Consider the following 19,184-nt stretch of genomic DNA (forward strand, 5'->3'; position numbering starts at 1 on the left):
TTTTGTTGGAGACCCATCACTCGGTCACGTGGCTCCCTGTCATGTTTCTATCCTTCCTACTCATATTCGAGTTATGCCATCAAGCTAATATATTGTGACTGCTCTTCTCTCTTGTGACAAAGCCTTGCAGCTGCCTCCAAATCAATAGATGTCAAAGAAATATGAAAACAATCATGACAGAGAACTTAAATCCTGGCTAGAGTCTGCATAATAAAAAATGTGCTTCTGTTCTCAAGGCAGCGGATTAATTTATCCTAAAGTTTAGTCAAATTTTATTCCAGTACCTTTTTCCCAGCAGATAGAGCTACATCTGTTGGGTTTGTAATGTAATTTGTAATTACTGCCCTTCATGTGGTCCAATGCCTTGAACCATCTTTAATTAAAAGCATAATTAAGGGAAGATCTAAAGGAAGACAATTACCAGATGGTCTTTTTTTTAGAAACAGTTAGTTGCATTGAGGATGTATGCTGGTCCATTTCTGACTTGGATTAAAAGACAGGCTGCCTCCCTCGCAATCTGCAAGGCGAGAGGCTGAAAAGGGACTTGGACATCCTGGGCAGTGCCACCACCAATAACTGTGAGGCTAGCTAGTGGGGAGCTGGGGAGAAGCCAGGAGTAACTTAGAGCAGAGGGTCATCCCAGCTCCATCACATTTCCCATGCCAGGTGAGCCCTACTGCCCTCCTCCAGCCCAAAGCTCTTGGAAAATACCACCCAAACCAATACCCCCCCATCACTGGGGACACTCTATGGCTACTAGGAAACATTTTCCTGGCAAAAACAGTAATTACTACTATTAGTAAAATAGTGACATTGATAGTGGTAGCGATACTGATAACAGCAACAGCAGCAGCAGCAGCAACAACAACAACAACAATAACAACAATAACAACAACAACAACAACAACAATAATAATAATAATAATAATAAAGGAAGGACTGAGCCCCATAATAGCTTCCAAAAATTAATCATTGCCACCTCCTTGAGTGGGACAGACCATGCCAGCCCAAATCCTTGGTCATCACAGCCTGAAAGGAGATTTTGGCTAACCCCTGACTGCTGCAGCTGCACAAGGTGGGGAGTATCCAAAACCTTCGCTCAGGCTGTGTGGCAAGGACATATCCATCTCACTGGGGTTAGCTTTGGGGTCCCTTCTTTCATCATGGGCTACTACAAATGAGCCCACCCCCACACCTAGAAGTTTCAGAGAAAACAATTACTGAAGGAGAAAGGGCAGAAGGTGATGGGAAATAACCCTGAAAATATGAATAATGCAACGAAGTGCTGAATTATGTTTGAACACAAAATTTCGAGAGGAAGTTGGGAATGGAAAGAAAAAAAAGAGAGAGAGAGAGAGAGAGAGAGAGAGAGAGAGAGGGAAACCTCGAGCAGTGGTGTAATGTAGATTAAATTTTTGCTGTATTACTAAGATTTCATTATTTGACTGTTTCTTCTCAAAGTAAGGCAGCAATGAATTGTAATCATTTCAATTATCTTCAAGATAGTTTCTTTAGGACACAAGTTGTCAAAGATAAAAAAGTACATTCTTGCTGCTCCATGGGTCCATTTTCCAGACGGTTTGTCGTTCTTGCTGCATGATTTAGTCTGGGCTTTTTTGCATACTCCAGCTCTCCCACACGCCCTCCGCGAGGGCGCAGACCCGCTCCCTCCCCTTGCGGACCGGCCACACACGGCTCCGCGTCCGCGGAACTGGCGGGGCTGACCTTGCCCCATTGCCGCTTCGCCTCCATCCTCTTTAATTAACTTCGCACAAGAGGTTTCTTGGTTGGTTGAGTTTACCATTTTCTCCCCTTTTATTTTTGTGGCTCTCGCCCTCTCCCTCCCCCCCCCTTCCCTGGCATATTTCCTGGCCCATTACTCTGATAAAGAAATAAATGCCGGGCGGGCGGCCCCGCACCTCGCCTGGCCGCGGGGCACTCGAGGCAGGATCCGTCCCAGTCCCCGCAGCCCTCCAAATACTGTTTTCCCCCTGCTGACAGAGGTTGATTTGCAAGTGAGAGCTGCTCTCCGCCGGGAAGGAGCTTAGGTCTCTTTAAGCGCAAACCAAATAACATTTAAATGCCTTTTTACTGCCGGGGCATTATTTATTTAAGTGGCCGTCGGAAATCACAGCAACTCGCGTCCTCCTTCCTCCCGGAATATTGTCCTAGCCGCTTTATTAGAGCCACTAGTTTAAAAGAGGCTCTTTTCGAATAAAAGAACGCATTTCTCCCCGTTATTCATATCTAGGGAGTCCCGGGCCTTTAGTACATTAAAAAAGGTTCAAAAGGACAATTCGCCATCCACAGATATTATATTTGTGAAATGTCCTTTTGTCGAAGCTTTTAACACCTTCTTATAACGAATCATTTGTTCTTTTCTTTTTAATTTTGATAGACAATTAGCCATCAAATATACACCAGTTGACTGTAACCGAGCATTAAACTAGCCTTTATTTAACGCTAATTTAGCATAGCTGCTTTGTTTAACTTTGCCATGCAAGAACCAGGTTTTGTAGCAAAAAAATAGGTGTAATTTTATGTGGGGCTGCATTTCTTTTGGCCCTCTACACAGCAAGCCCTCTCCTCTTTGTAACCCATTCTGCTGGGCAGAAACACCATTTCGGAGTGCCTAGCACCTGGAGTCTGGAAAAAATTAGCATTGATATAGATTTAGTTGAAATGTAATCTCTTAAATCTGTCCAAGATTCGGAGAGATAATTACACTTTCACTGAATTGCCAGGGGTCAGCGTCTCTGTGGACCTGAGGAGTTGATTTACTAACAATAGTGTTACATAAAAAATGGTGTTTGAGATTATAATGTTAATAGATGCAGTCACTGGGGAAAGCAGGCAGGGTACAACTAATTCGATGGAACTTGGTTTTTTGCTTTACAAGGATTCAAATCACTTGCAGCATTTAATTTAGAGGAATGAGTTTGGCAGTAATTATAGCAAATGGAAAGGTCGCCTTAGAATATTAGTTATTTTTCCCCAAGTTGGAACTCGAGATTTTGCGGGGAGAGTCTTTTACCTCTGGCCCTCGGCGACGCTCGGGAGAGCCGCGTAGCTGCAGCCCTGCACTTTTACCACTCGTCATCTCGGACCCAGCAGAAACCCACTCAGACGGGGGTGGAAAATGTTTGTATAAGCGCTGGAGCTGCCCCTCGAGTAGGACCCGACTGTTTTCGGAGAGAATGGGGATTTCTCTTTGCTCCCGGAGGACGCTGACCGGCCCAGCTTAGGTCAGCATCCCTCGGGCACAGCGTACCAGGATCGAGGCGAAAGGGCTCGGATGTTCCCTTGGCATTTTGGGCAGTCTGGGGCAGGAGGTTCGAGTCTGTGACCCGGCGAGCCCGCTCCCGTCTCGGAGCGCTCAGGGAAGGGCAGAGCTCATCCAGAAAGGACCTGGCAGAATCCAGGTAGCCCAAATCTGGCCACTGACCCACCGCACCGGCCCCAGCCCTCTATGGGACAGGCATCCTGTTTGGACATCTTGGAAACTCCAGACCAATCCCAAATCTTTGTGCCACGGTGTCCCACACGTACGGAAAGTCCCCTTCTTGGGCAGGACGGGGGCTATGACATCTGGGCCGGGCTGGGGAGAGTGGCCGTGGGGAGCCGAAGGTCGGGGCCTCACTCGGAAAAGCGAGGCTGGTGTTAGGCGTAGATCCCAGCCCCGGACCTCCAGAGGGGTCCCGCGGGAACTGATCTCTCCCTGCAGCCCCCGTGGATGACGGAGGCGGAGAACCCGGCCCAGCTCGACCCGGCCCGCTGCTGGAGCCTGGCTCTGCGACCCTAGCGCTGTCCGCGCTGCGCGGGTGCGGCCGGACGCGGAGGAGCGCGGCAGACTACCTATGCTGCATCCATCCCCCAGCCGCGAATTGCCTCCGGGAGCCATAAATCCAAATCAATTACCTACGAGGCACACCGCTGCTGAGCGCGACTTGCAGCCGGGGCTGAGCGGACGGCGCTTTGACACCCGCAGCCCGGCACGCCGCGAATAACCTGTGCGCCCCCCGGCACCTGTCCTCTGCGCGCCTCCGCATTATGGCCGGGCCGCGGGGCGGACAAAAGCGGACGGGAGCGGCCCCGTCGACTCGTCCTGCTGCTCCAGCAGGGCCATCCCTGGAGCAGGGGCGGCTTCCATGGCGGCTGCGGGCCGTCGTCCCCGGGGCCGCGGCTTCGGTGAGTGCCGGTAGCAGCCGGGGCAACGCCGGCACGCCGCAGGCTCTCGCACACCCACCCCCCCCCGACGCCCTCCGTCCCTGGCTGTTTATGTTTTAAGTCCACCCGATCTTATATGTAACAGCAATATATATGTTAATTGAAAACTTCTGAATTTAAAAAGGTTGTGACAAGTTATAATTTGTCTTGTCAATGTCTGGAATCCTTGTTTAGCTCTTTAGTTGTGTCTACTGTTCGTGCCTGTCATCTAACAGCTTGCCTAGCACGCTGCCTTCCTCTCTTATGGCACGGAAATGACAAATGCGCTGTTTTATCCATACAATTTATTTCATTATTGTTGCCAGCACGAAGCATCACAATCAATCATAAGGAAGTCCAGTTGGCAGGTGTCAATCTTGGTATGTTTTTGTACGTCTCAGTCTATATTTAATCCAATTACAAGGGTCATGGAGTAAGTGCAAATCCCCTTGTTACAACTCACATCTTATTCAAGATTTTAAGTAAAAAGTCAACTTGATCACATGGGTGCTTTGGGGGACCTCCGATACCTTTTGATATGTCGTCTCCCCCTCCCAAATTATGCAGAGATAGCGTTTTATTAAAGAGTTATCGCAGGTCGTTCGGGGTTTGTATTTTTTTTTTCCCCTGAGTGTTTGTGTGCAAATGAAGTATCTTGTTATTTTGCTAAAGAAGAGGGAGGCTTTAATGATGGGAGATCTTTCCGCTCATTGCCCTTTCAAATACAATTGTAGATCGAACTCAGCCTTGTCACGTTGAGGAAAAGTGAATTTCTAACATCCAGGACGTGCCTGTCGACTTTCAGCGAATTGCATCCAATCACCCCCAGGGAATTCAGCTAATGTCTCAGTCTAAACCGGGATGAGGGGAGAAAAACAAATCAAACATTGTCCGGAGTCACGCTTATTATGAAAATGTTTTAAAGGATAGAAAAGGGAAATAATTCAAGACAACCCAGAATAAAGTTTTAGACAAATTAATAGCATTAAGAGTCCTCGGAGGGAAAAAAAATAGAGAAAGCTCAGCTTCAAAGTTAAGGTATAAAGAAATTATTTATAACTGTATGTTTCTTTCCGAAGCAAGAAGTTGTTTGGTTTGATTTTTTTTTTTTTCCTTTTTAAATTTTGAATTATATTTCTTTGGATGAGAAAACAAGGTTATGGCATTGAAAATAATAGTCTTATTATACAGTCGGCTACAGTGGGATCCTTCGCGAGGGGAAATGTTATTTTTCTGCTAAATTTCTGTCTTTAGGACGCTTCAGTTCACAGAAGTTTCTTGCAGCTTCTTAAATCAAACGCCCCCAAACACACACTCCCTCACGTTAATCCCTCTTGTTACAACAAGTTTCCAGCACATCAGGGTTCACAAACCGGGGTGCCCTGTGTCAGCCGGCTCAGCCCGCTCTTGGCGAATGCTCAGGAGAAGGCAAGGAGCAACCGTTTACCAGGTTGCAGGAAAGCCTCGCAGGCTGCCATCCACACAACAAGCGGAAAGCTCTCAGCCCTTTATATGGCAACACATGAAAAGCCATTTCAATAATATCTCAGGTATTTTTTATTCGAAGAGATGGAACTATTCAGTTTCTATCAAACTGCGAGAGGGCTGAACCGACAGGACGAGAAGGTTAAAAAAAAAACAAAACACTCCTTAAAACCAAAGAAGAGCAAAATTACATTTCTGCACCAAGGTTTAAACACAATCCTGGGGGCAAAAGAGAAATATTAGACAAGCAAAGAAACGTGTGGGGGAAATAAAAAGAAAGTATTTAAAACCACATACCTTGGACAAGGGCAAAATATCCCAGCTAAAATGCTAGTCAAGTGCCTTTTTCCTTGAAAGCCAAAACCACGTTTCTATCGCAATATTTTTTCCTGTTCTAGAGAGTTTCCTTCGTTTTTTACCGTTTATGGCAGCTAGTCGTGGACCCTGCAGCCTGTCCAATGCCACAGTAAACAAATTGTTCTGATGTGCTTATTATTATTGCTCAAGTTCTGCTTGGATAGAGAATTAAAGCTCATTATTACAGTGTGTGTTGAGAATTGCTCAATCTATGTGAACACGGGGGTTTGGGGCATCTTCGGGGGAAAAAAAAAAACAACACCGACAACACTACTTCGTGTAGTGGTGTAAATCAAATATGTATAATGCTTATAAATTTGTAACACGTTGCCTTGTCCCTGCTGCTATTCCTTGCCCGGCGCGAAGCCCTACAATGAGCACAGCTCCTTTCCGCGCTGCTCGGCGGAACCGCCTCCCTCCTCCGCGGCCCAGGTGAAGGCTGAGGCCCCGACGGTGGCAGAAAACAGAAATAATGGGGGGAACGCACGGACATACGGGGGGGCTTTTCTCCCTGCTTCCCCGGCACCTTTCCCTGCCAGAGCCACCCGGTCTGCGGCTGGGCACAAGCTCTCTGGGCACTCCCTCACGACTGCGCGCAGGATGGCGGCCCGCTGCGCGCCTGGATAGCCCCGCTTCGTGGTCCGAGGGGACCAGACGGTTCCTATCCAAAGAGTACCCGCGACGTCCGCCTCAGAGCGCCCTGAGCCGGTGGCCCGCCGGGGAAAGATGGGCAGCCCGGCCCCGCAGCCCCCGGGGTCCCGCTGTCTCTGAGCACGACGTTTCGCAGCTTCTTTCCCCCGATCTTTTTTTTTTTTTTTTCCTTCCCCTGTTTTTTTTTTCCCTAAGCCTCTGCGGCGATCTCACGGGCAAATATGGACTCTGTTCCTTTCTCTCCCCCACCTTCCTGCCTCTCTTCCCTCTTTTTTTTTTTTTTTAGGAGATAAAAAGGCAAACAGAGAGCGCTCTGGCTCTGGTGAGGGGACTGTTTGCCTGCCTCCGCCGAGGCCTGGCCAAGCAGACTTGGCTTCACGCCTGAGCAGTTTCTGGAGAGCGGCGCGCTGGAGAGCAGGGGAGGCAGCACCTGGCCCTGCTTTAGGAGCCATCTCCTTTTATTGACAGCCAGATAAGCAGGCGGGAGCCGTGGTGTTTCCAACGCTTCCCTGGAGGACCCTGCCGGGTTGCAGGGAGCCACAAGCCCCTTAATAGCAGCGGCTCCAAAAGCGCCGCGAAACCCCTTCCTGGCAGCGCCGCCGGGCGCCCGGCGCCGAGGCCACCCCCCCGGGGCCGTCGCTACCTGCCAACGCGCGGGACTTACGCGGTCCTGCCGCGTAAAGGAGAAAGGGTCATCTGGGAATCGAGCCAGGCCCTGCAAGCTCCCTGTCCTGGTTGAGGCCTCCGAACCACGGCCTACAGAGTCGTAGCAAGGGCCGGATGAGCACCCCGGTACCCCGCAAATCCCTCTCCTCCTGCCTCGCCGTCAAAACCTGCCTCTGATCTATCTGGCAGCTCCTGCCTCATCCCAGGCGGGCGGCAAGTTCATGAAACATTTAAGTGCAGTTCAATAAAACTATCGGCGGGGGGGGGGGAACTCTTCTCTGATAAATTATTTACTCTGACAAGTGTGTGCAAATAACGGCCTCTCTCCCTCCCTCTCTAATGGGAGAGGGTGCGGTGGGCAGAGCAGAGAGCCCGGGCAGAGTCTGCTGGGCATAGGTCACCAGCAGGGGCTGTCAAGGGTCGGGTGGGCTACCCAGCCGATTCACGCGTGTCCCGGGCGCACGGCGGGCCGGACCGACACCCCGCTCCGCCTGATCGCGACGGGCGGGCTGGGACAGACGCGACATTTCCGAGGAGCCGCAGGGTTAGGACGAGTTTTTGGGGGTGATCTTTCTACCTACGCACCACCTTTCCCCACGGAGGGCGTTTTACAGGTGAAGAAGCCAAACCTCAGCCTAATACTCGGCCTATAGGAGTCCAGGGACGGACCCGGCTGCTGGCAGCTCTGCGGATGGGGCGAGCCGTCGGGCTGCAGCCCCGTTTGCAGGGAGGCAGCAGGAGGAAACAGCGGCCTCCGCTGTTGCGCAGGGAGTCCCGACCCGCGGTCCAGCTCCGGAACGGGGTTCGAGCGGAGCCGAGCCGGGCCGGGCTGTCTCCGCCGTCGGGGCGGGCGGTGTCCGGACTCGCGCCGTCCGCGCTCGTATCGCCTAAAATGTCTCATTAGCTAAGTACTGTCCGCCGTGACGTCACCGGGGCGGCCCAGCCAATGGGGGAGGCGCTGGCGTGGATATTAAGGGAAAGTTAGTGCAAAGGCAGCACCCCTCTTTTGCTGTCATTGACATTTAAACTGTGTGGCAGGTTCTTGCGTGGAAATTGGCGACTGGAATCTCCAGGTACCTCCTCCTGGCCGCGGGACCGCCGTGCCCAGGCCCTACGCTCCCGCTGACAGGTAACGTCTCCGCATGCCCCCGCCTCGTCCCCTGTCGCTCGCCCCAGGCCCAGGCTTGTCCTTGTCGCCGGCCCCAAGGGCCGACCCCAGGTAGCCCGGGTACCCGTGCCCCGTGGAATGGGAAGGCTAGGGAAGCGGGCTGGAGCCCCGCACAACAGGTGGGGGTGGGAGGGAGGAAAGGAGGGAGCGGCTCCGGCCGCTGCCCTCCCGTCGGAGGGGGAGCCCCGGGGCGGAGGGGGTGGCCGGCGCGGCGAGCGGCTTCCCAAACCTCCCCCTCCCCGCGCGGGCGGCGCAGCCCCCTCCCCTTCCCCCCGCCCAGTGACCCGAGCCCTGCTCCCTCGCCGTTACCCATCTCAGGTGGCGGGGGCAGCTGCAGGTTACCACACCCGTTGGGGGCCCCGCTGAGCACCCCGGAGCAGCCGGCTGCCTGGTCGGGCCCCAGAAGGATGGGATGGGAGCGGGATACGGAAAGTCCGGTGCGGCGAGACCTCACGCCCCCTCGGAGGGGCGCGGAAAGGAGTGATGGCGGTGGGGCTGCCGAAAGGCAAGGCGAGGAAGGCTGTCGTCGGGTGCCACGTCTCATCCGCCTTTCACTGGATAACGCCGGGGTCTCGCGGGTCGCCGCCGAAGCTTGGTCGCCCTGTACGGGCTAGGAAAAGTCTAGCAGAAGAGGCGATCACCTCTCAGCCTCAAAATTCAGGCTTACCTTCCCAATCTTAACTACCTCTGCTAAATCAGGGCTTCAGTGAGAAAGAGAGATACCCCAGAAAGGCCGTTCTTCCGCCGAAATAACTCGAAACAAAAAAACACCGTAAAACTTAATCACCGCTTACCTGTCCTCGACAGTCTCCAAATATTCCTTATGGTGCGTTAGAGGGAACTCTCCATGCGAGGCTTCACTATAATATACCGGTAAATGGACATTCTCCTTCAGTAATAAATCAAACACCATCTATCTCAGATCCTCCTCCCTAATTAGAGATGTTTATTGGAGATGGTGTTTATCCAGCTGTCATGCCGAGAAAAAGCTGTGACATAATTACCTCTGACCAGATAGTCTTTTATATGCATATCTCGCTGACATATAAAGCAATTGGCTTGCATTAAAAACGACAAGTTCAAACGTTGATTTTAGCCGATATAATAAAATTTCTGATCACTAAATCAATTGAAATTCTATTGTCAGCCTCTCCAAATTACGAATCTTGTGATTTAAACTTCTCCCTTTTTTAGGAATTAAATGAGAGGCTTCACCAAAGGGATGGGCAGAGGGAAAGGTACCCTGCAAACTTGCCGCGATAAATCAAACATGCCAGCGAAAGGCAAAAGAGACCTCGACCCATCAGCCTAATAACACGGTTGACGTGAATCCGAGGAGTTTCTCTATCGGTTCCTCACACTGCAAATTTAGGTTTTGCTACTAGTTCAGGAGGCCAGAAGAGCCGCAGGGGAGAGAGAGGCGAGAGCGGGACCCCTCTTTCCCCGCGCTGCTTTTACAGCCCACACCTCGGCAGGGCCAGCGCTGGCTCACTGGGATTCGTGGCGTTGGCAGCGGCTGCGGAACCATCTGCACGGGGCTGCGAGCGAGCCCTGATAAGCTCCGAATTACTCTGTAATTGAAAATATATTTTTAGGAAAGGCTGGTTTTACAAATATCAAGGGTGTAGGCTTTTGATCCTTTCTGCTGCCTGTGTTCTCCAGTTGCTAATAAAACTCGCATTGAGCTCCTTAGTGGCTTGATTAACAGGCAGATTAACTGTTACTGGGGTTTTGAACAGCTTGTCCCAATCAATAGCATTTAAAAAGCCCGTCAGGATGCGCTAAGCTTCCACCCCCCTTCTCCTCTGAAGGCTTTTCGAGAGGGTCTGGTTTGCTTGACACTTTTCGCATATATATATATATGTACATATATAAGAAAGCTTTCTTGTACGGAAATATGTATATTCGTCTTCCAGTTTCAGAGAGACTTCAGCATGGTCCACAAAGCCTTTTTTTTTTTCATCCCGGCAGTCAAAGCTGTACCTTATGCAAAAGGCCAACAGAAAAGAGGTTAAATCGATTCCAAACTTTTGGCAGACTGTTTATAAACTAGAAAAGCTCCACTTAACTCAGTGTCCTGTGCATTATAGGTTTCAAACACTGTCTCTACATATACAAATAGGCATTAAGTGTCCTGAAGGCAAAAGCATTGTAGTCTAAGACGTCAGAACTTGTGTATCTCTTCAGTTTTAGACTGAACTGGACAAGAGGACTTTAAGCATTTTCCTGAGTATTAAAAAAGGTAGTTTGCATCCCGGATATTAATACAACGAGACGATACTGGAGTCTCTAACTCAGCACTTTCTGCTTTCAACATTTAACAAACTACGAAAGGGAAGCGAGCGACGGTGTTTAGCACAGATCAGTATCTAGACAGGAGATCACGTTAAAAGAAAAAAAAAATAGAGAAAAAAAGATAAGAATTACTTTAATTAGGGAGGGGAAAGCGTCTTTTCATATGTAATAGTTACTTACCTTTAATTTTTTTTTTGTTTTACCTATTTTAAAATTTTCTTTTGTTTGTTTGTTGGTTTTGTTTTGAAAAGTTTCTTTGAAAAATGAGAGGGGGGGGGGAAAAAGTAGATGCAGAAAAGTGCTAGTTACAAAAATTCTATGTGGATTTAAAAATAGAACTCTTCAAAAGGTGTCTAGATCCATGCCGAGAGCCACTGCCGGAGCCGTGGTGTCCCACGGCGCAGCTCTCTCCCGTGGAAGGGGGAGCGGTCTGTGTTGGCAGGAGGGCAGGGCTTTCGGGAAGGTGAAACGTGGAGCACCTCACAGCAGTGCTTCTCCTCTCGCCTAATTAAAAAGGTGAGGGAAGCATTTTTGAAAGTCGGAAAAAAGCACTTTTGATTATTATTTTTTTGAAAGTGGGGAAAACTTTAAAAAAAAAAAAAAGAAAGAAAGAAAGAAAGAAAAACAAAGAAAGAAGACCATCCAAATTTAAAACTAAAACGAGGTAGGGGAAAATAGAAGAAAAAGCAAGGCAAGCGGGGAAGGTGGTAGCATTCTCGGAAGGGCGAGCGGCAGCAGGAAAGCTGCTAGGTGGGAAGAAGGCAAACCAAAAAGCAAAGGCAGCCTTTCCTCTGAAGGTATCTAGGCACGGCAATCCCTGCAAGTCCTGGTTCTCCCGGCCAGGCACCGCTGCCTGGGCACTCCGGGCCTCGGGGCGAAGGGCTGTCCTGGAGGGCGCAGAGGCCGAGATCGGGCAGACTGCCCGCTGCTCCGGTGGGCGGGCAGGGGGTAACGGGCCTGGGGGTGGCGGTGGGGCTAGGCCGGTGCGGCTCCCAGTTCCGCGCAGTGCCTCCGCTGCCGCGGGCGGAGTTAAAATGGCGGCGCCGAGCCGGACTGGACCTCGCGGAGCTCCGCGCAGGGACAAACCCGGCTCGGTGGGACGCGACGGGGCGGGTGGTACCGCACCGCTGCGAGCACTGGGGCAGGCGCGGCCCCGCGGCCCGCCCCGCTGCTCTTTCTTCCTCTCAACTTTCGCTCGGGGCTCCCGCTCCACCGGCGCCCCCCCTCCCCTGCCGTGACGTCACCGGCTTCACCCCTGCCCTCCCCTCCCTGCCCGGGTATTATTTTTTTTTCCCCCACTGGGGGGGGGCGTTAAAAGTTTTTTTGGGGGGAGGGAACACAAAGCCCGCTGCGCCCGAGGGGAAAATAGCAACAAGATTACGGCTGCTTTATTCCGGCGAAGAGGCGTAAGAAGGTGCTAATCCAAGGGATGGCTAATTGAGCGCTTGTAAAAATGATATTTGCCTGCGTTTTCGGACAAAGTGGTTTCTCTTTTTCCCCCCTTTAAGCGCCTTGTGGACAAGAGTAAAAAGAAATCGCTCATTTGATAGAGAGGGAGTGTAACAGGGGGGGGAAAAAGAAGAGGGAAAAAAAAAAAAAAAAGAAAAAAAATTATACCCACGGACACGACTGACTTCAACAGAGAAAAAGGACTAGATCCCAGCTTTAAATCTCTTTGGAACATCTGAGGTTTGTGCGATCATACAAATCGCAGCCTCTTTCTCTCGCCCGCAGGATGCGTGCGGCGGAACGCCCGGCCTCCGCCACCGGCAACTAGGAGGGGCTCGCCGGGACCCAGCCTGGAGGAGATACAAGCGGGACAGCGGTTCGTACTTTATTTTGGTGCTTGTTTCCGTTCTCTTCTGTCGTTCTGCACAATCTCCTTGGCGCCCCCAAGATGATGTTTGTCCACGGGCAAGTTAACTTGGTGGCAGCTGATACTCTGGAAAGTTTTGGGGAAGAGGAGATAAAGCGAGAGCGGGGAGTAGGGGGTTGCCAGGGGAGAGGGGTCCCCCATTCCTACCCTACCTTACTTTCAGAGGAGATCCCATCACACCCAAATGCTCCTGTGTGTCCACCGCGATATTCATCTCCGTTTCTGTGTACGTGCATGACTCGGAGAAATAAAGAAACGAACCCGCAGGTTGACTTAGTCCTGGAGAAGGCGGCAAGAGCAGCGCCGAGGCGTGGGGAACGGAGGACTGCCCTGGCCCCTCGCAGCTGCAGGTCGCGCCGGCGGGTCTCAGGGCACCGGTGCTGGTGGCTCTCCTTTTACTCGCAGACTTAGAGGATAAATTTTGTTCGTCCCCATCCCGATTTCAACGGAGGCCAGCGAGAGGCTTTCCGCCTCGGCCTCTACCTCCGGGGCCTCCGAGCCAGGCGAGAAGAGGGGTGGTCATCGGGGGACTCCGGCCGAGGGGGAAGGGACAGGGCAGCGAGCGGCGGAGGGGAAAGCAGCAGTCTTTTAAGAGCCCATTTTGTGCTATTAGGGAGCTGTGGCAGCTTCTCGGCGGGACCGGGGATGACAGTGCATGACGGCTGGGCAGCCCATTATCCCGCTCCCATTGAGGGGCCCTTTCACTCACATGCAAACTCCTTGGCAGAGTCGTTTGTCTCCTCATTGTACTTTATTTAAGAATGCAATGGTTGTCAGGGCTCTTATTCAATTTCAAGATACTTTATTGATGAGCTTTGACTTTTAGCACTTTTCACATGTCAAGAGAAGTCAAGTGTATGCGGCTACGACTTCATTTTATGCTTTGCGCGTTCATACTCTCCACTTTCCACCGTGGCTCTTGGAATTTCTTTTTCCTGTCCCTTCTTCTTCCCTTTCTTTCCCCCAAGATATTTTTTCCCTTTTCTTTTTCTTCTCTATGCAGACCCCCCCCCCAAATCCCCCCGGCCCATTCTCCATAACCGATTGGGACACCCTGAGCTCGGACTGGTGCTCCCAGTGTAACCTTAAATGCATGCGCGGAGGGGTTGCTTTAGAGTTTACTGAGGTGTGTCTTAATAGTCCGGCATTCAACAAATGTACTTGTGGTGTGTGGTCAGAGCAGCAAAGTCATTTACTTACTTTCCCCCTCGAGTTTCTGGCAGCCAGTAAAGGGGCTCCCCTTGCAAAAGGCGGGGGTGGGAAAGCCCCTTCAAGCTGCCGGGCACAAAACGACAGCATTGCCCAGCTCCCGGCTGTTGCCCGCCCCCGTCGCAGACTGCGGGACACCCCCACGCACCTCCTCCAGGTCCTTCACGGTGTCTTAAAGAAACCCGAACCAAAACAAAAAAAACCAAAACACCCAAACCACTATTAAAAAAAAAAAAAGAAGAAGAAAAAAAAACAAACCAAACAAAAAACAAACAAAACCCCCCAACAAAACAAAAAAAACCCAAACCCTTAAAAAAAAAACCCAACAAACCCACAACAACAACAACAAAATCAGACCGGCAGCCCTTAGTCAACAAATGGCACGTGGGAGAAGTTTGTGAGTGTTTGGTAAAGGACTCTTCAGGGCCTTTCACAAGAGCCCTCAATACACAAAGTAAATGGTGTATTTGCTCTGCTCTTTCCCGGCCGGGCAGAGCCTCCCGCTCCCCTGCGCTGGAAGCGGGAAAGGGGGGGCGGTGCCGGGCTAGGGGAGCTCCGGGCGATTCTCCGTTGACAAAGCGCCTGTCTCCCAAATATTTATGTCTTTACCATTTGAATGTTATTTTCCCCTTATCTCCATTGTCGGACGGGAGCGAACTGTTTAAATGCAAATTGACCTTCCCCCCCCCCCCCTTCTCATTCTCCTCCTCCCCCACCCCCACCACACTCGGCCCCCTCCCCCAGCCCGACCTGAAAACGCGCCGGTCCCCGGGGCCCGGCTGGCAGGCGGCGGGCGCAGGGCGCGGGGCCCGGCGGCGGTGGTGATGGTGGTGGCGGTGGAGCCCCGGGCCGGGCCAGGCAGCGGGTGCGGAGCCGGAGCGGGGAGCCGGGCCCAGTGCATTCATATTCAAACGGCTGGGCCAATTGAGCAGTGCCGGGCGGCGGGCGGCCAATCGGCGGCGGGGAGGCGCTGGCGGTGCTTTGCATAAAGCAATATTTTGTGTGGGAGCGAGGGAAGCATTTGCATGTTGCGGAGTGATTAGTGGGTTTGAAAAGCCAGCCCCGGCTCGGCCGCATTTCCCGCTCTGGTTAAGGCGCAGGGAGGAAGTGTTTTGCTGGAAGATGATGACAGAGGTCAGGCTTTGCTAATGGGCCAGTGAAGAGCAGTGGAGGCGAGGCAGAGACCAAGGCACACATACATTAATACACTTGAACCATCACCAATCAGCATAGGTGTGCTCTGTCTCTCTCTCCCCACTTCACTCACACACTCTTTTATCTCTCGCTCTCCAGTCACTGACAGCCCATTTTATTGTCAATCTCTGTCTCCTTCCCAGGAATCCAAGATCACACAACCAGCAGCTTCAGTGGAGAAAAACTATTTTGCTGGCAACTCTTTTTAAAGCACCATCATTTCAAATCAGTGCGCTCTTAAACTATTGACAGGAGCTTTGACAACAAGACAGGATGCCTCATAAAGGTGAGTCTGATCATTTCTTCTCCCAACTTCTTCCTCCTTGCATTTTAATATTTAGGCAGGGCTCTCGCTCTCTCCTCCTCTCTTTCTCTCTCTCTCGCTCATATTGCCATTTGCATTCCGAAGAGCTTCCCCGGGAACTTTCCAGCCTAGGAGCTCACAAACTTTCTGCCTTTCACATGAGCCCGTGTCCTCTCGAAAAGCTAAAGCATCTGACTCGGAAACCAATGCCAACACCAGCAGCAGTAATTCCCACGCAGCATTTGCCGGACAGGGAGACCGTAAGCGCCGGTGTGTGTATTGCCGATGCTGCCGGTACACCAGCTCGTAGAGACGGCGAGGCCGGACTCTGGGCCGGGTCGAGGCCATGCTCATAGCCCGGGGCTGCCGTCCCGGACGGCCACGGCCCAACCTGGGCTCCGGCCCCACGCCACACCGCGTGGGAAGGAGGGAGGGACGGAGGGAAGGAAACGGTGCCTTGCTGCCCCAGGGCCGGCCCCGTCCGCGGCTTCTGCTTTGTGTTCCTGCGCTCTCGGTTAGAAAACGATCACCCGCGATGGTGGGGGGAAAGAAGGAACAAGCAGCAGGGAGAGTTGCGCTGAGGGGATAAAAAAATAAAAGCAAAAATAATAAATCACATCCTAGGCCAAGTCAGCTCCCAGGCGCGGTACAGGCGGGGAGCTGAGCGGAGTTGAAGGGCTGTCAGCTTTAATCAGCCACCCGAGGATCTTCCCAACTTGTCCCCAGTGCCGGCAACTTTCCCAGCTCCAGCGCGGGAGAAGCGCCGGGGGCGCGGATCTTCCTGCACCGCTTTCCGCGGGCCCCATCGGCCGCCCCCGCACCGCCCCACCCCTCCTCGGCACCGGGGCGCGCCGTATCCTCTTAGGGAATATTTTTTGCCTTTTAAAATACACGTTTTCGAAATATTATTTTTTAAAACACTCATTTTTTCTGCAAGTGCCACGCAATGGCCCTTTTTTATCCCTCCATTCCTGGGTGGTTTTTTTCCCCCTAAGAAGTTGCAAACTCTTCGCTATGCAAAAGGAAAAAAAAAAATAGGAAAAAAAAAAAATCCTGGGAAGCACAACAATAAACTTGATTCTTTTTCTCCTAGCAAGTGCAATCCCAAAAAAAAAAAAAAAAAAAAAATCTGGATTTGAATTTAACCTTCCAAGGCTTTGCATGGAGCTGTTAGATGGAGGCACAGAGCAGGAATAATCTCTGGAAAGTTTAAACGCAAACTTTCTCTAACTACGTACTTGGCAGAGGCTGTTTCGGAAAACGACAACAATGTCCTAGAAAAGAAAAGTGAGTGCATCTTCTCCAATTTAGGGACATAAAATAATAAAAGCAGCCCTTGACAATAAATGTTTATAGCTGCTGACTTTTACCAACGCCTAATCGCAAAACCATTCGTTTTTATCTTTTTATCATTTGCCTCGGAACGCAAAGCTTTGTCATCTTAATATCTAATGATGGTTTCACCAAGACGGGGGGAAAAAAATGGTATCCGCCACCAGATTATATGAGGATTTCGAGATTAAAAAACGACTTGCAGATTAGGCCCGGCCTCTTAGGAGACGGCGAATCGCATTCCTCTCTCGCTCGGGAGCTGGGTGCAGGTCCGCGGGTCCCTGCGGGGAAAGGCCGATCCGGGTTCCGGACGGAGAAGGCGATTTTGCGATCGTGTGGCTGCACGAAGCGGGTCCACTGGACCCGCCCGGGACGCCAGGGCCGGTGGTGGAGGCGTTGCTGTTAAGCAGAACCGCTGCTCCCTGGCCCCATACCTCCTTTCACCTTGCTGAAGCACTTGGCTACCCTCGCCCTCTATTGTAAAAGGCTTTCGTCTATGTTTAGGGTTTGGTTTTGGTTTGTTTCGGGGCGCTTTTTTCTCTCTCTTCCCTTCCCCCCCCCCCCCCCCCCCCCCTTATAAATTCATTCATTGTCATTTCTGAGGTCCGTGTTGGTAGAGCGGAGGGCTGGAAGTTTAATGGTGGCTTTCTGGATGGCTTCATTAACCCCGCAGGCCCCACGTTTATGAGTTGTGCATGAAATAGGTGAGGAAATTGTGTCTGAAGATGTGAGTTTCCCGTTCGGTGTGTGTCTACGCAGACGTGTTTAGTGTATTAAAGGGACGGCTTCACGTTCAGTTCAGCTGCAGGAGATATCGCCACGTCTCCACTGAAGTACAGTGCAGCTTGCTCTGCTGCTAATCAGGTAGCTCTCCAAAGAGCAGTAAATATTTACCAGTTAAAGTCTTCATGCTGCGAGAAAGTACTTGTTTGATGTTTATTTTTATGGATTTAAGATTACTAAAAGCTACTTAATAAATTATACTGTGGCTAGTCCTGAATGGGGAAACGTGCCTGTTTGAATTCTCCATCATATGCAGCAAGAGTAAAATTAATATTCATTATAGGCGAAAAGAAAGAGAATGGGTATTTTTAGGCGAAAAAAAAGAGAGAGAAAATGAAGGCTGCGACTATTTCATTATTTTACCTCCCTTTTTTTAGCAGCCCCCTTGAATGGGCTCTTTATTGTAATTGTCCCTCCCCAATTGAGCACCCCACTGAGCTGTTGTATCTTTTTACAACCCCTAACAACTCGCACCAGTAACACAATTACTGCCAGATATTTATAACGAGAAATTACTTTTCAATTTTCACCCGCGCTGATTTCAAATGAATACATGGGGGATGCAAAAGTAAATAAATAAATAAATAAATAAATAAATAAATTGGGGGGGGGGGGGGGGGGGGCGGAGGGGGGTGCGGCAAGAAGGAGGAGAGGAAAAGAGGGAGGGAAGGTGACGAGAGGAGGAGAGAGGGATCAGGGGAAGGAGGGAGGGAGCTCGGGGGGGGGGGGGGGGGGTAGAGGAAAAAAAAAAGGCTCTGGGGACTGTCCAGGCGCTGGGTCAAGGCAGGCACTAATGAAGGGAGAAGGGGCTTGTTTCTCTGCTCTTTGTAAGTTGGAGGGTTGTTGGTCCGTTGAGTTGGGAAGCTGCGCGGCCGGTTAAGGAGCCTGGGTTTCTGCACTCGGGGTTTGGGTAGAGGAGCAGAATGGAGGCCATTGTTCCCTTTCTGTAGGCTTTGTTTAACAGTTCTCACCCCCTCCTGTTCTTACTTTTTAAAGCAGTGAGGCGAGGTAGACAGCGTGTGTCACAGTACAGTGAAAAAGGGGAAGATCTAAAGACCAAAAAAGAAGTTAATCACAAGACGGGGAGTTTGGGGGAGAAAAAGTTGCTAGAGCCGAGGGAAAGAAAAAAAACCCAAACCAAAACCCACAACCAAAATAACAACAACAAAACCTCTAGGAAATACCCGGAGGTAAAAATACAGCCCCGTTCCTTGCACGCAGAGTAACTGGTGGAGCCCCCCACACACACACATACACCCCCTCAGCCACTGGTTCTTGCGTAGCCCCTGCCCTGCTCCCCCTTGCCCGGTCCCATCGCACCACCCTGCACACCTTCCTGGCGTTGCTCCTCACTTTTTAATGTACTTCTTCTGCTTTGTCCTAGAGGGAAGACTTTAACTAGTGACACGCAGATGTGCGAGTCCCTAAATTGTATGAGAAGACAGTCCACCCCGCTTTCAGGCAAGTTTAAAAACATGACTTTGGACTCTATGTGTGATTGTTGTCGCTCCACTTCATACAGCACCTCAGCGAAGGGCAGTAACGCCAGGCAATACGCCACCTGCATGCAATTAAAACCAGAAGCCCCTTGGCGGGTTGCTTTTCTTATTTTTTTTTTCGCGTGGTAGGGATACATATGTACATTATCGCCTTGAGGC

At 51.1% G+C, this 19,184-nt stretch overlaps 1 protein-coding gene and 2 long non-coding RNA genes across 3 annotated transcripts in view; all 3 read left to right on the forward strand.

The window, feature by feature from the left end:
• The first annotated feature begins 8,358 nt into the window (after positions 1 to 8,358).
• On the forward strand, positions 8,359 to 16,316 carry LOC135186248 (uncharacterized). The gene is made up of 4 exons (XR_010306790.1): positions 8,359 to 8,494; positions 12,563 to 12,653; positions 15,251 to 15,393; positions 15,517 to 16,316. It is a non-coding gene; the product is annotated as an uncharacterized LOC135186248 (long non-coding RNA).
• Positions 8,816 to 10,720, forward strand: LOC135186249 (uncharacterized). The gene is made up of 2 exons (XR_010306791.1): positions 8,816 to 9,406; positions 9,728 to 10,720. It is a non-coding gene; the product is annotated as an uncharacterized LOC135186249 (long non-coding RNA).
• Positions 16,317 to 18,434: 2,118 nt separating the features above from the next.
• PAX6 (paired box 6) overlaps positions 18,435 to 19,184 on the forward strand; it is a 15,411-nt gene continuing 14,661 nt past the window's right edge. Inside the window, 2 exon segments of the mRNA XM_064163827.1 lie at positions 18,435 to 18,472; positions 18,911 to 18,987. Coding sequence (XP_064019897.1) covers positions 18,450 to 18,472; positions 18,911 to 18,987 — 100 coding nt within the window. The 5' untranslated portion in view covers positions 18,435 to 18,449.

Source organism: Pogoniulus pusillus, chromosome 24 (genome assembly GCF_015220805.1).
Source record: "Pogoniulus pusillus isolate bPogPus1 chromosome 24, bPogPus1.pri, whole genome shotgun sequence".
Classification (NCBI taxonomy): Eukaryota; Metazoa; Chordata; class Aves; order Piciformes; family Lybiidae; genus Pogoniulus; species Pogoniulus pusillus.